Genomic DNA, 13,164 nt, shown 5'->3' with positions numbered 1-13,164 from the left:
ACTCTGTTGCCCAGGCTGGAGTGTACTGGTGTGATCACAGCTCCCTGCAACCTCCAATTCCAGGCTCAAGCAATCCTCCTGCCTCAGCCTCCCAAGTAGCTGGGTCTACAGGCATGTGTAACCATGCTTGGCTAATTTTTTAATATTTTTGTGGAGATGCGATCTTGCTGTGTTGTCCAGGCTGGTCTTGAACTCCTGGGTTCAAGTGATCCTTCCACCTTGGCCTCCCACAAGTGCTGGGGTTACAGGCATGAGTCACTGTGCCTGGCCTAAAATGATTTTTCAATGAAATTGATGCAATAGTCCTTGTAGGATGTAGTTGTAGATAAAGTATTTACATATAGGACATCGTAGGGGAAGTACCTAGAATACTCCATAGCAGGAAATTGAAATAGGAAAAATAACATAAATCTTGTCTCCTTTAATCATAGACTATAAGTTTAGGATCTTAATATTAACCAAGAAGAGGTGAAGGACCAGGCTGCAAAGCTTTAAGACAAGGCATTTATTGTGGTTTTAGGAATTGCAGTTTGAGAGACACAGATTCAGCCAGAAGACAAATTATGTTCTGAAGAGAGGAAGGGGAGTAGGGATTTTTAAAAGGACTTTGAGGGTATTTACACATGTCATTTTGAATTATCATTGGTGGAGGTGGCTGGCTTAGTATGTGAGTCCATAGTTAATTGGTTGTTGCAGATCAGGAGTTTTAGTGCTGGTGAAATTCAATTGTTTTCTAGGATGTTGTGGTCATGGCAGTTTGGCCCAGTTTAGAGGTTCAAGGCAAATTTCTGTTTAGAAGGTTGTAGGTCATGTGAGGCACTCCCCCTAGAATGGCTTCCCAACTCTATTTTAGAGCTCTGAATCAGAGTGATGCTATTTTGTGTATTGTATTTTACAATCAGTTCTGAATATGATAATGAGACTTAAAGTTTTCTCTTCGTTATAAATTTATACAGCCAGATTTTATTCTTAGTGCTTGAATCTATCAGGAGTCCATCAACACCTGCCATTCCGTGGTGTTTTATCTGGTTAAAATTTCATAGGTGATTTTTATTTTGTAGGTAAACATCCCAGTTCTTTGATGGTTAGTAATTGGTCTGTCTTAGCCAATAAGGTAAAGCATGAGATAGTGCAGAGAGGGTTTTTTGCCTATTGTATGAAACCAAACCAGAGCCTTTTTGTGTACTGTGAGATAAGAAAGAAAATAATCACATTTGAAGTTCAGCATTCCTATTCTTTGCAGGAAAAATATCCTAAGTTTGAGAGCTAGGATCAGGTAATCAGAAAGGAAAGAAATCTTCCAGGAAGAATGATGGGATCATATGGAAGAGCGTTGCCGGTTTGTGGTCATGGGAATTTTCTTTCTTGTAGCTACATCTTACCATTTTAAACTCAGTCCATTCCAATCTGGTTTTCTTCCTTCCTTTCTCAAGGCTACCAGTGATCACCATGTTTACCATATCCAGTAGATACTTTTCCATCGTAATTTAGTAGATCTCTCAGCCCCATTAGTCTCTTTTGACCACTCCCTTCTTGAAATATTCCCTTCTCTTGGCTTTCATGACCCCTCATTTTCCTGTTTATTTATTTTTTAACCTCTGGCTGCTCTCTCATTTTTTTTCAATTGAATAACTCATTCAAAATATTGTTCAGTTCTCATTAATGTCTAGGCATTGGAATACAGCAATATATCAGTTAGCTATTGCTGCGTAATAAACTACCCCACAAGTCAGTGATTTTAATCAATTATTTATTATTATAGTTTACATGTTTGTAGTTTGACTGAGAATATGCTCATCTAATCTCAGCTCAGCTCTTCTTGGTTGGGTTTATTCATATGACTATAGGCACACACCACCACGCACTCTCACCTGTACAGGCGTGAGCAACCGTGCCCGGCCTAGAGTATATTATTAATGGAATCCTAATATTGAACAAACTTTGCATATCTGGAGTAAATGCCACTTGGTCATGGTGTATTGACTTTTTTAAACGTGGAGTTAGAGTCTGTTGCTATGATTTTCTTTAGTAATTTCAAATCAGTATTCATAGTGATTATGATTTTTAGTTTTTTTGTGTCTTTATCAAGTTTGGGTATTAATTTTAATTTTATACTTGCTTCATAAAAATAAATAGGAAGATTTTCTTTCCTTTTTTTTTTTTTTTTTTTTTTTGAGACAGAGTCTCACTGTATTGCCCAGGCTAGAGTGCTGTGGTGTCGCCCTAGCTCACAGCAACCTCAAGCTCCTAGGCTCAAGCCATCCTCCTGCCTTAGCCTCCCAAGTAGCTGGGACTACAGGTGTGTGCCACCACACCTGGCTAATTTTTTTTCTGTTTTTAGTTGCGTGGCTAATTATTTCTATTTGTATTAGAGATGGAGGTCTTGCTCTTGCTCAGGCTGGTCTTGAACTGAGCTCAAGCAATCCTCTCACCTTAGCTTCCCAGAGTGCTAGGATTACAGGCCCTGGATGGTACGAGTTGTAAAATTCACTCTGTCTGGGGCACTGGAGTGTTTGGCAGCCTGCTGGAAGAATTGCTGGCACTGCTCTCCTGCCTTAAAACTACTGTGGTCCCAGACTATATTTTCTTTTTTTTTAAATTGGTCCCTAGTTGTGCTAAGTAGAATAGACCAGTTTGAACTACTTGCATCTCATATGCCTATTATTTGATTTAATTCATTAAATATCCAGATTTAATCATAAAAAATTTATGTGAGGAATCAGTGTTGAAGTTTTCAATACTGATGATATCTACACAAGGGAAAACATGGAAATACTGAGCACGACACTGAGTATCATTGCAACATTTATTAATAAGCAGCAAAAAAACAGTAACCTACTAATAGTTGTTTGCTTTCTCTATAGGAACAAAAATTGAACACTTTGCAAAAATTGGATGGAAAAATCATAAACATTCAGTTAATAACCCGTAAGTATTTCAGAGACATGAAATAATGAAAATCTGAGTTATCCTACTGTGTAATATGCAACTTTATACTTGAAAAGAAAATGTAAGACCTTAAAGATATTAACTAGAATGTTTTATTTTCTTTTTATAAAAGGCTTGTGCCCAAGTAAACTTTTGACAACTTTTCAGTTCTAGTTTTTAGCCTGTTTAATATTTAGAATATCATTTAAGCTTAATGACTCTTTTTTTTTTTTTTTTTAAGACAGAGTCTCAATGTGTTGCCCAGGCTAGAGTGCTGTGGCGTCATCCTAGCTCACAGCAACGTCAAACTCATGGGCTCAAGTGATCCTCCTGCCTCAGCCTCCCGAGTAGCTGGGACTACAGGCATGCGCCACCATGCCCGGCTAATTTTTTCTGTATATTTTTAGTTGTCCAATTAATTTCTTTCTAATTTTAGTAGAGACGGGGGTCTCGCTCTTGCTCAGGCTGGTTTCGAACTTCTGAGCTCAAACAATCCGCCCACCTCGGCCTCCCAGAGAGCTAGGATTACAGGCGTGAGCCACCGCACCCGGCCTAATGACTCTTTTTTTAAAAAACATGAATGAGTGGTGCTAAAGATGTAATTGGTCATACATTGCAACTCTAATTAATGAAATTTATCATAATAATTTTAGTTGAAAATAACCAGTCACCATTTTAAGCCATTCCTTAGAACTTTCCTCAGTTTGGTTTGATCAATTAAAATGTTTATAAAATGCATATTAGTAATTGGAATGCATTTTAAATAATGTAGTATCATTAAATCTTATTCTGGTAGAACATTATGGTTATTTGTATCCTAAAAAATAATTTGAAGTAAAAAGACATTAAATATATTACAAATGAATAATTTTTGAATCCCTAGTGCCTAGCACAATGCCTGGCTTATAGCTTAATGGTTGCTGAAGAAAATTGGTCCACTGGGAATTGAATTGCTGGCACATAACTAGAATCTCTATAAAAGCAATACCACCAGGCAACAAGAGAATAGTAGCTAGCTTTATTAAATTTCAACTATGTGTCACTGCGCTAGGTATCTTTATGTACATTTTAATTTAATCCTTTCAAGGGTCCTATGAGATAGATATTTTTATTTTCATTTTATAGATCAGCAGTCCCCAACCTTTTTGGCACCAGGGACCAGTATCATGGAAGACAGTTTTTCCATGGACCAGGGAGTGGGGCGTTGGGGGGATGGCAAGTGATGGGAATCGGCTTTAAGTACAGATGAAGCTTTGCTCGCTCGCCTGCTGCTCACTTCCTATTGTGCGGCTCAGTTCCTAACAGGCCCGGAGGGATACTGGTCCATGCCTCAGGGGTTGGGGACTGCAGTTATAGATAACGAAAATGAGGCTTACAGATATTAGGCAACTTGCCCAAGTTCATTATAAGTAGTGGCAAAATAATAAATATGTATATTTTTCCTTGTAGTAGATTATAAAATCCCTGAGGCAAGAGCCATCTCTTATCTTTATGTTCTTAATGCTTAACACAGAGCCTGGAACATAGTAGGTGCTCAGTAAATTATTTCTGCACTATTAAACAAATTTGGCATATTTAATAAACATAAAATCACGACAAGAAAGATTTTATACCACCAGTGGATCATTACCCCATATTCCTAATACTTCATGCTACTCTAGTTCTCTATATTCTCCTGATTTTAAATCAATGTTTGAATTCAAGACATACCTAATTAACAAATAGTATCTAATCCCACGCCCTAGATGTAAGGATATTTTGTGAACAATTCCAATTGTTTATATGTTAAATTTAGACTCCTTTTGGTGTTTTGTTTTGTTTTGTTTTGAGACAGAGTCTCACTCTGCTGCTCAGGCTGGAGTGCAGCAGAGTCATTGTATCTCACTGCAGCCTTGAACTCTTCCTCTCAAGTGGTCCTCCTGCCTCAGCTTCTCAAGTAGCTGGGACCACAGTGCATGCCACCATGCCTAGCTAATTTTTTGTAGAGATGGGGTCTCACTGTATTGCTCAGCTTGGTCTCGAACTCCTGCCTTAAGCAGTCCTCTCTCACCTTGGCCTCCCAAAGTGCTGGCATTACAGGCGTAAGCCACTATGGCTTACGGATAGTGGCTTATGCCTGTAATGCCACCATGACTAGCCTTTTATTTTTTTTAATTAATTAATTTAGTTTTTAGAGATGGAGTCTTGCTCTGTCTCCCAGGCTGGAGTGCAGTGGTGTTATCATAGCTCACTGCAACCTTGATCTTCTAGCTCATGAGATCTTCCTACCTTGGTCTCCCAAAGTGCTGGGATTATACGTGTGAGCCCTGTGCCCAGCCCCAGACTCCTTTGTATGAGATAACATGCCTGTTATATATAGGAAGTAAGGAGATAGTGAAAAAATAAAGAAAAAAAAATAGTAAAAGAAAAAACATGCCTGTTATAATTTGGCCCCATTTTACTTTGCTGGTCTCATTTCCTACTGTTTCCCTGGATATTCCCAATCTGTAGCCTCACAATATTACTTGGTTTTCCCCAGGTGTGTTATACAGCACTTGCTTTTTTGTTTTTAATTATGCTGTTAGCTTTCTCTGGAATATCCTTCTGTGTTTCTTTTGTTTTGTGAACATCTACTTACCCATCAAATTCCAACCCAAATATCATTGCTTCTCTTAACACCTTCTTAAAGCTTCTTGGGCTTAGTTATCTTTTCTCATGAGCTTCATCACATGTTCTTCATACCTCTATTATAACACATCACACTATATCACACTTAGTTACTCCTCTGGTGATAATGATCCTTTAGCTGGGGTTATGTCTCATCTTTGTTTCTACCTTATCTATCAGGGTACTTGGACATAGTATATGTGCAACAAAATTTTGCTGTTGCTGAGTAGTAGAGTTGGGATGAGCAGTCTTAAGCCCATAAAGATAGTCTAGAGCTGATTTCCTTTGTCCTTAATACTTGGAGAACTATTAAAAATCCTTGTGACTTCCTGAAACTGGTAAGGAGCTGTACCAGTATGCTGAAGAGTTGACAGCACTGCAGCTTTCTTGGCCTAAGAGAATCAAAGCTACCAAATCTTTCTCTCACTTAACTCCTTGCCTAACCAGGCACTCATTTATCCACTCAATGCAGCATTTTTCTTAAGGAATTCATTCATTTGACCAATATGTATTCAGCAGTCTACTATGTGCAATACATTGCTTTAGGTGCTGGTGATACAGCAGTGAACAAGACGGATAATTTCCTGCCCCCATGGATCTTCTATTACATGTTATAAGTTATCAATTATGTTAAATAGGCATTCTTTCTAGATGTCATTTTCATTGTTTAAAACAATCACGAATAGCCTTCTGGGTTTGGCTCAGAAATTTCAGATGCTAACTTTTTACACTAGGTTTTGCTTGGCTAGTGAAGAAAGAGAATTCTAGGTTTGCTGACCAGTCATTAGAGATACTCTGTTACAAATTTTTAAGAAGGTTGAATTAAGAAACTATTCCAAAGTATTTCCTCACAAATTATAAGAATTCCTGTAAGCAGTGAGAATCTGTGATAAGTAGTGTAGGATTAGGGGTAGCCCATGCCACTTGAGCCTCCACACCTGTGTCTGTAACGTCCCCCTGGTTGTCTCCACTTAGATGTCACACAGGTGCCTCACAGTAAGCATGACCATGCAGGATTATCATTTCCCATAACTCTGTTTTTCCTTCAGTGTTCTCCATCTTGGTAAAATGACATCAGCATACACCTAATTATCCAAGATAGAAAACTAGATGTCATCCTTGACTGTGCCTTCTTCAGTGTCCCATATGTAGTTGGAATAAAGTCCTAGGGATTCTGCCTCCTTACTTTCTCTTGAATTCATCCCTTCTCTCCATCTTTCACTTCCAGTTCCCTGCTATAGGCTCTTTACCTGTCCTATTGTTACAGCAGAGTTGACCGGGAATAGACTGAGACGCACACAGAAATATGGCAAAACAGGTTTATATACGCTGGCAGGCTCAGAGGGGGATTTTTCCTCCCAAATTCTGAGCCCCGAATAAAGAACGTATCAGTCTTTTATACATTTTGCTTGGGGCACAGTTAATGAGTGAGAAAGTGGGGCATAGTTACAATGAAGTCATTCTTTAGTGGGGACAGGGTCCAGAGCAACCTTAGTTCCAGGTAGAGAGTTCCTATGGAATGTCTTCCTGTCTTATCTCACCTTAGCAGGAGTTGTTGCAAGCTGTTTATAGCTGCTTAGGGAAGACAATGGGGTAGAGCCCTGGCAGTGGAATTTTCCACTACACTCTTAATTGTTGTCCCAGTCTCTTAATTGGTTTACTTGCTTTTGGTAATGCCTCTTACCAACCCTTTTCCATGCCTCAGCCTTCTTGGTGAAATACAAATCTGATTATGTCCCTCCCAGCTTAATATCCTTTAGTAGTTCCTCATTATTTTCAGTATGAAATGTAAACACCATAAAATGGCCTTTCATGGTCTGATCCCTGCTCATTTCTCTGGCCCCATCTTCTTTACCTTGCGTCCACATTCCCTCCCAAACTTCATGCCTTCACCTTCAGTGAACTCTTTCGCCTTGCTGCTTCTTCTGTCAGGAATTCTCTCTGTCCCATTTGTTTTTCTAGCTTCTTAGAGGAAGCCCCTTCTGGTGTCTGGATTTGATACATATCCTCTATGTTCTCATAGCACTCTGTATAACATAGCATTTATTGTATTATATTTAGAATTGTGTATTTCTTTCCCACAGAATTATACTGAGTTCCTCGAGGGTAGGGACTGTGTCTGTGCCCCTGGTGCCTGGCACACAATGTGGCACGAATAAGGTGTTTTTTGAAAGTTGATGATGGTCAAAGTTAACTTTAGAAGCGAAAGTACAGACACTAGTATATAGATCTAAGGTATATGGGTTTTATCCGCTAAACGTTTGAATTGCTTGTTAATTTCCACACCAGTTGAAGTTTGTTTTTAGAGACTCCCTTGTGATGTCTCTTGCTGCTGCCATTTTCACGATAGCAGAGTTTTTGAAGCCATCTGATTATATTGTTAGAGGAGCCAAAGGGGATAAAAATAAGTTTCTTCTTTGCAGTGATCAGAAGGGAAATGTGTTTTTAAGAATGCAGATAATTTATTACAGATTATGTACATTTACTTATTAATAAAAGCTCTATTAGCCTTCATTAAATATACTTGTGTAGTATCATCACCACAGAAGTTGGCTGAATTGCAAGTCATTTTGCTTTTAAGGAACTAGTATTTTATAATTCACCAAGAAAAAAAAATATGATATTATGTTTTAACCCCTGACTACTTAGTCTAGTACCAACTGAGTGTACTACAACTCAATTCTGGCTTAAAACACCCAGAGTTAACATAAACCCTATGAGTTAAGGACTTAGTCTTCCACAAGACTGTCCTTATTTCAGACAAACTGCAAATGGCATACTTGGGCCAGCCATACTTCTGGCCAACTGGCTACAAATCCAGGGGTTCCCATAACTCCCTCAGGTTCAATAATTCACTAGAATGACTTTGTCAGTGGAATAAAAGACCAAACTCTGCAAAATAATTTTAAAGAGATTTACTCTGAGCCAAATTTGAAGACCATGACTCGGAGCCATGCCCAAGAGGCCTTGAGCAAGTGAACTCGGCGTGGCTGGGTTACAGTTTGGTTTTATACATTTCAGGGAGACAGGGGTTACAGGTAAAGCCATAAATCAATACGTGGGAGGCACACATTGGTTTGGCCCGAAAAGGTGGGTCATCTCGAGGGGGGGGAGGGAATTACAGGTTATAGGTGGATTTAAAGATTCTTTGGCTTGTAATTGGTTAAAGATATGAAGCTTTGTCTGAAGGCTTGGAATGTTTTAACATAGGAGCTGTTTATCAGAGATAAGCCACCAGACATGTATTTGTGTGTAAATTAAAGACCTGTAGGTTTGTCTTGCATACCCTTAGGCCTGTTAATGGGTTACAAAGGATGTCCCCAAGAAGGGAAGGGAGCATGATAAGGCATGTCTGACCTCCTTCCTCCTGGCAGACAATTTAGTTTTAAGATATTCCTTTGGCCACGAGGGGATCCATTTAGTCAGCTGGTGGGGGGTGAGCCTTAAAATTTTATTTTAGTTCACAATTTACAGAACTCAGGAGAGTGTTATACTTAAAATTGTAGTTTTATTATAAAGGATGCAAACCAGGAACAGCCAAATGAAGAAGCACATGGGGCGAGGTCTGGGAAGATCCCAGTGCAAAGCTTTCATGCCCTCTCCCTGTGGAGTCAGGGTATGTAGCCCTCTCCCTGGCACATCAAGGTGTTCACCAGCCAGGAAGACTCTTAAGACTTCTTTTTTTTTTTTTTTTTTATGAGACAGAGTCTCACTTTGTTGCCCTGGCTAGAGTGAGTGCCGTGGCATCAGCCTAGCTCACAGCAACCTCAGACTCCTGGGCTCAAGCAATCCTACTGCCTCCGCCTCCCAAGTAGCTGGGACTACAGGCACGCGCCACCATGCCCGGCTAATTTTTTCTACATGTTTTTAGCTGTCCAATTAATTTCTTTCTATTTTTGGTAGAGACGGGGTCTCGCTCTTGCTCAGGCTGGTCTCGAACTCCTGAGCTCAAACAATCCGCCCGCCTTGGCCTCCCAGAGTGCTAGGATTACAGGCGTGAGCCACCGTGCCCGGCCCTCTTAAGACTTCTGTGTCCAGAGTTTTTACAGGGCCTTCCCTTTGTAGGCATGCTCAGTTAAATCATTGACTACATGGCTAAACTGAATCTCTAGCTTTCCTTTTCTCCCCAGAGGTTGAACTGGCTCAAAAGTCCCAATTTTATATTCACAGGGTTGTTCTTTTTTGTGGTCAGTCTCCCATCTTGAAGGTAACAAGGGGCCTACCTTGAGTCACCTCGTTAGCATAACAAAGACACACCTATCACTCAGGAAATTCCAAAGGTTTTAGAAGCTTCATGCTGGAACCTAGGACAAAGACCAGACAAATTTTTTATTTTATAACATGGTATTTTGGAGTTAAGATTTTTTTAACTCAATTCAGATAACTTATTTATTAAAGGTTGAAGCTGTTTTTAGTCTCTTTTGGTTGTGAAAAGAATCTTTATATATTATTCTGTCTCTAACTCTGCAACAAAAATTGCAATTGCTACCTCACATTCTGTAACTAATATTTATGTTGTATTTAGGTATTCCCAGTTCCAAGATGAATACAGTTTAGACGACGTGATGGCATCTAGAAAAATTTTTGATTTCTTGACCATCCTACAATGTTGGTAAGAAGAACATATTTTAACATTTAATAGAGAGACATAACTGGCCCCACCCCCGCCCCCGGGTTAAACCTTAGGCTTTGTATCGGGGTATAGCTTTTACAGAATCCCTACCAATGAAATCCTCACTCTGGGTTACTTCACTAGAGTACCCTTACTCCCTACCCCTGCCTGGAGACAGACTGTCTCTTCTCTTGGAAAACTATGTGTCTTTCTTCCTTCTCTTATGACTTCTACTTACTTTGGTTATTTTAATTATATTTATTCATTAAAATGTGGCTTAGGGGGCCAGTGGAGTCCAGAAGTTTTTTCCTCGAGCATTCTGTTGCCCTGTTGTATATTTCTACTACAGGAACTTTTACTCTATAGTAAGTAGTAGCTAAGAGCAAAAGTAAAACAAAGGAAAAATCATTTAACACTAATGATGATAATAGTTGTATCTTATTAATAATTACTTGACAATATCTGTCTCCTACAATTGAGTTGAATATGGCATAGCTCCTGCCTGTGTCCTAGTTAACACCTCGTTATCCCCTGGAGATACTGGCTGGGATGGAAGCGAACAAGTTGAGTGGGCTTTTTTCTGTTGCAATGTAAGGATCTGCCCATTTAGAGAGTCCAGCTGAACTCACAGAGGGCTTCTTGTGTTTGCCACCTTCCTTCACAGCTTATTCTAAGAGAAAGATCTATTTTGAGAGCTCATGTTAGAACCGGTTCCCTTCGGCTTCAGGAACAGAGAGGCAGAGTGACCGAGGCTGCAAATGGCAAAGGAGTTTATTGGCTAGCTCGAGCTAGGGTCCAAGTCCCAGAGCACCAACGCAGTGGCCTCCCCTATGAACCAGGACCCCGCCCTGGGGTAAAAGTGAAGCTTTTATACTTCCTTTTGCACACGGCACAGCGGTGGCACACGACACACAGGTTCCACACGACACGCAGGTTCCACACGACACGCTGGGCACACCATCCCCCCTCCCCCCTTAGTCCATTGGTTCCTTTGAAAGTGGCAGATTGTTTTGACTCCTGATTGGTTGGCTCCAAGCCTCGGGATTTTCAATTTTTGCACTGGCGCCAGTTGTGGTCCGCATTTTGGTTTTGGGGAAACTGAAACTTAGGCCTATTCCAGGAAATTTAGCTTTTCATGGAGTCACTCCTGCTCTTACTCCTATATTTAACAAACAACTAAAAGCAAGCACGGTTACAGAAGCAAATGGCATCAGTTAGAATCAACAAGAACACATTTTTTTAATCTCAGACTATTTGTTCCATATAAAACAAAGTACATTCTCCTACTATCAATTCCTGTCTTTCACTCACAAGTCTAAACTAAACCATCTACTTTCTGGTATCCCCTAATTCTGTCCTTTCCCAGTTTCCGAAAGGATTTCATGACTGAGTTATTTGGGAGATAGCCAAGTTGGAGCTAGGTAGGTCTACAGTAGAATCTTTAGTGTACCTAGGATGGGAATATCGTTCTGTCAATGGAAGAAAAAGACCAAACTCTGTAAAATAATTTTAAAGAGATTTACTCTGAGCCAAATTTGAGGACATGACCCAGAACTACACCCAAGAGGCCTTGAGCAAGTGGACTCGGTGTGGCTGGGTTACAGTTTGGTTTTATACATTTCAGGGAGACAGGGGTTACAGGTAAAGTCATAAATCAATACTTGGGAGGCATACATTGGCTTGGCCTGAAAAGGTGGGCCATCGTGAAGGGGGTGGGTGGTTACAGGTTATAGGTGGGTTTAAAGATTCTTTGGCTTGTAATTGGTTAAAGACATGAAGCTTTGTCTAAAGGCTTGGCATGTTTCAACATAAGGAGCTGTTTATCAGAGATAAGCCACCAGACATAGATTTGTTGCCTAGATCGAGGACCTACAGGTTTGTCTTGCATACCCTTAGGCCTGTTAATGGGTTACAAAGGATGTCCCCAAGAAGGGAGGGGGGCATGATGAGGCATGTCTGACCTCCTGGCAGAAAATTTAGTTTTAGGATATTCCTTTGGGCCACGAGGGGGTCCATTCAGTCAGCCGGTGGGGGTGGGGGTGTGCCTTAAAATTTTATTTTAGTTCACAGTTCTGTACTTAACTCCTCAGAAGTCACTGTAAGATGCCTAATGCATTTCTAGAGGCAAATCTGGGATTCTTTGCAATAAGAACTTTTTGAGAGAAACTCTTGGAGACCAAGCAGCGACTGATTACATTTAAGTTCTCGATAGTGGTTCAGTCCTCAGGTAGGGAGCATGTGCAATTTGTAACTTTATATATCACAAAGAACATAATCCACTGATGAGCAAGCATTGGCCTTTTTTCTCACATAGAAAGAGCTCCTAGTGTGAAACCCTAGGTTTGAGGTAGTACTGGGTGCAAATAATTATTTTTACTTTTTCTTAGTCCCTCTTCAGATGGTGCTGCGGCGGCAATTTTGGCCAGTGAAACATTTGTACAGAACTTTTGCCTGCAACACAAAGCTGTGGAAATTTTGGCACAAGAAATGGTGACCGATTTGCCAAGTTCATTTGAAGAAAAAAGTGTTATTAAAGTGGTATGTCTGTGATTCTGTTTTATTAATCAAATTGAGGGATTGCTGTTTAAAATTTCAAAGTGAGTTTATGTTGTCATCAGCTCTGGAAGTTTTTTGTTTTTTTTTTGTTTTTTTTTTTTTAGAGATTAAGAGTCTTGCTCTGTTGCCCTGGCTAGAGTGCAGTGGCATCATCGTAGCTCACTGCAACCTCTGACTGCTGGGCTCAAGTGATTCTCCTGCCTCAGCCTCCCAAAGTGCTGGGATTACAGGCGTGAGCCATTCGGCCTGGGAAGTGTTTACTTGCAAAAAAATTTTACTTACAAAAAGTTGGTCTAGATATTGTAATATTATAACCCATTCTTAAGAATCTTTTAAGGGGAAACAACTAATGAGAACAGATGCTTCTTGTGATGGAGTCATGCATTATTATATGATAACTTTTTTTTTTTTCTTTTTTTTTT

The 13,164-nt window shown here is 39.9% G+C and overlaps 1 protein-coding gene across 1 annotated transcript in view; it reads left to right on the top strand.

Moving 5' to 3' along the window:
- Window positions 1–13,164, top strand: part of SCP2 (sterol carrier protein 2) — a 110,508-nt gene that overhangs the window by 34,411 nt on the left and 62,933 nt on the right. Inside the window, 3 exon segments of the mRNA XM_012639436.1 lie at window positions 2,865–2,928; window positions 10,100–10,186; window positions 12,574–12,724. Coding sequence (XP_012494890.1) covers window positions 2,865–2,928; window positions 10,100–10,186; window positions 12,574–12,724 — 302 coding nt within the window.

The sequence above is a fragment of the Propithecus coquereli genome, unplaced genomic scaffold (assembly GCF_000956105.1).
Source record: "Propithecus coquereli isolate 6110/MARCELLA unplaced genomic scaffold, Pcoq_1.0 Scaffold14, whole genome shotgun sequence".
NCBI lineage: Eukaryota > Metazoa > Chordata > Mammalia > Primates > Indriidae > Propithecus > Propithecus coquereli.
Note: the sequence above shows the minus strand (reverse complement) of the source record. Positions and strands in the feature narration are given on the sequence as shown.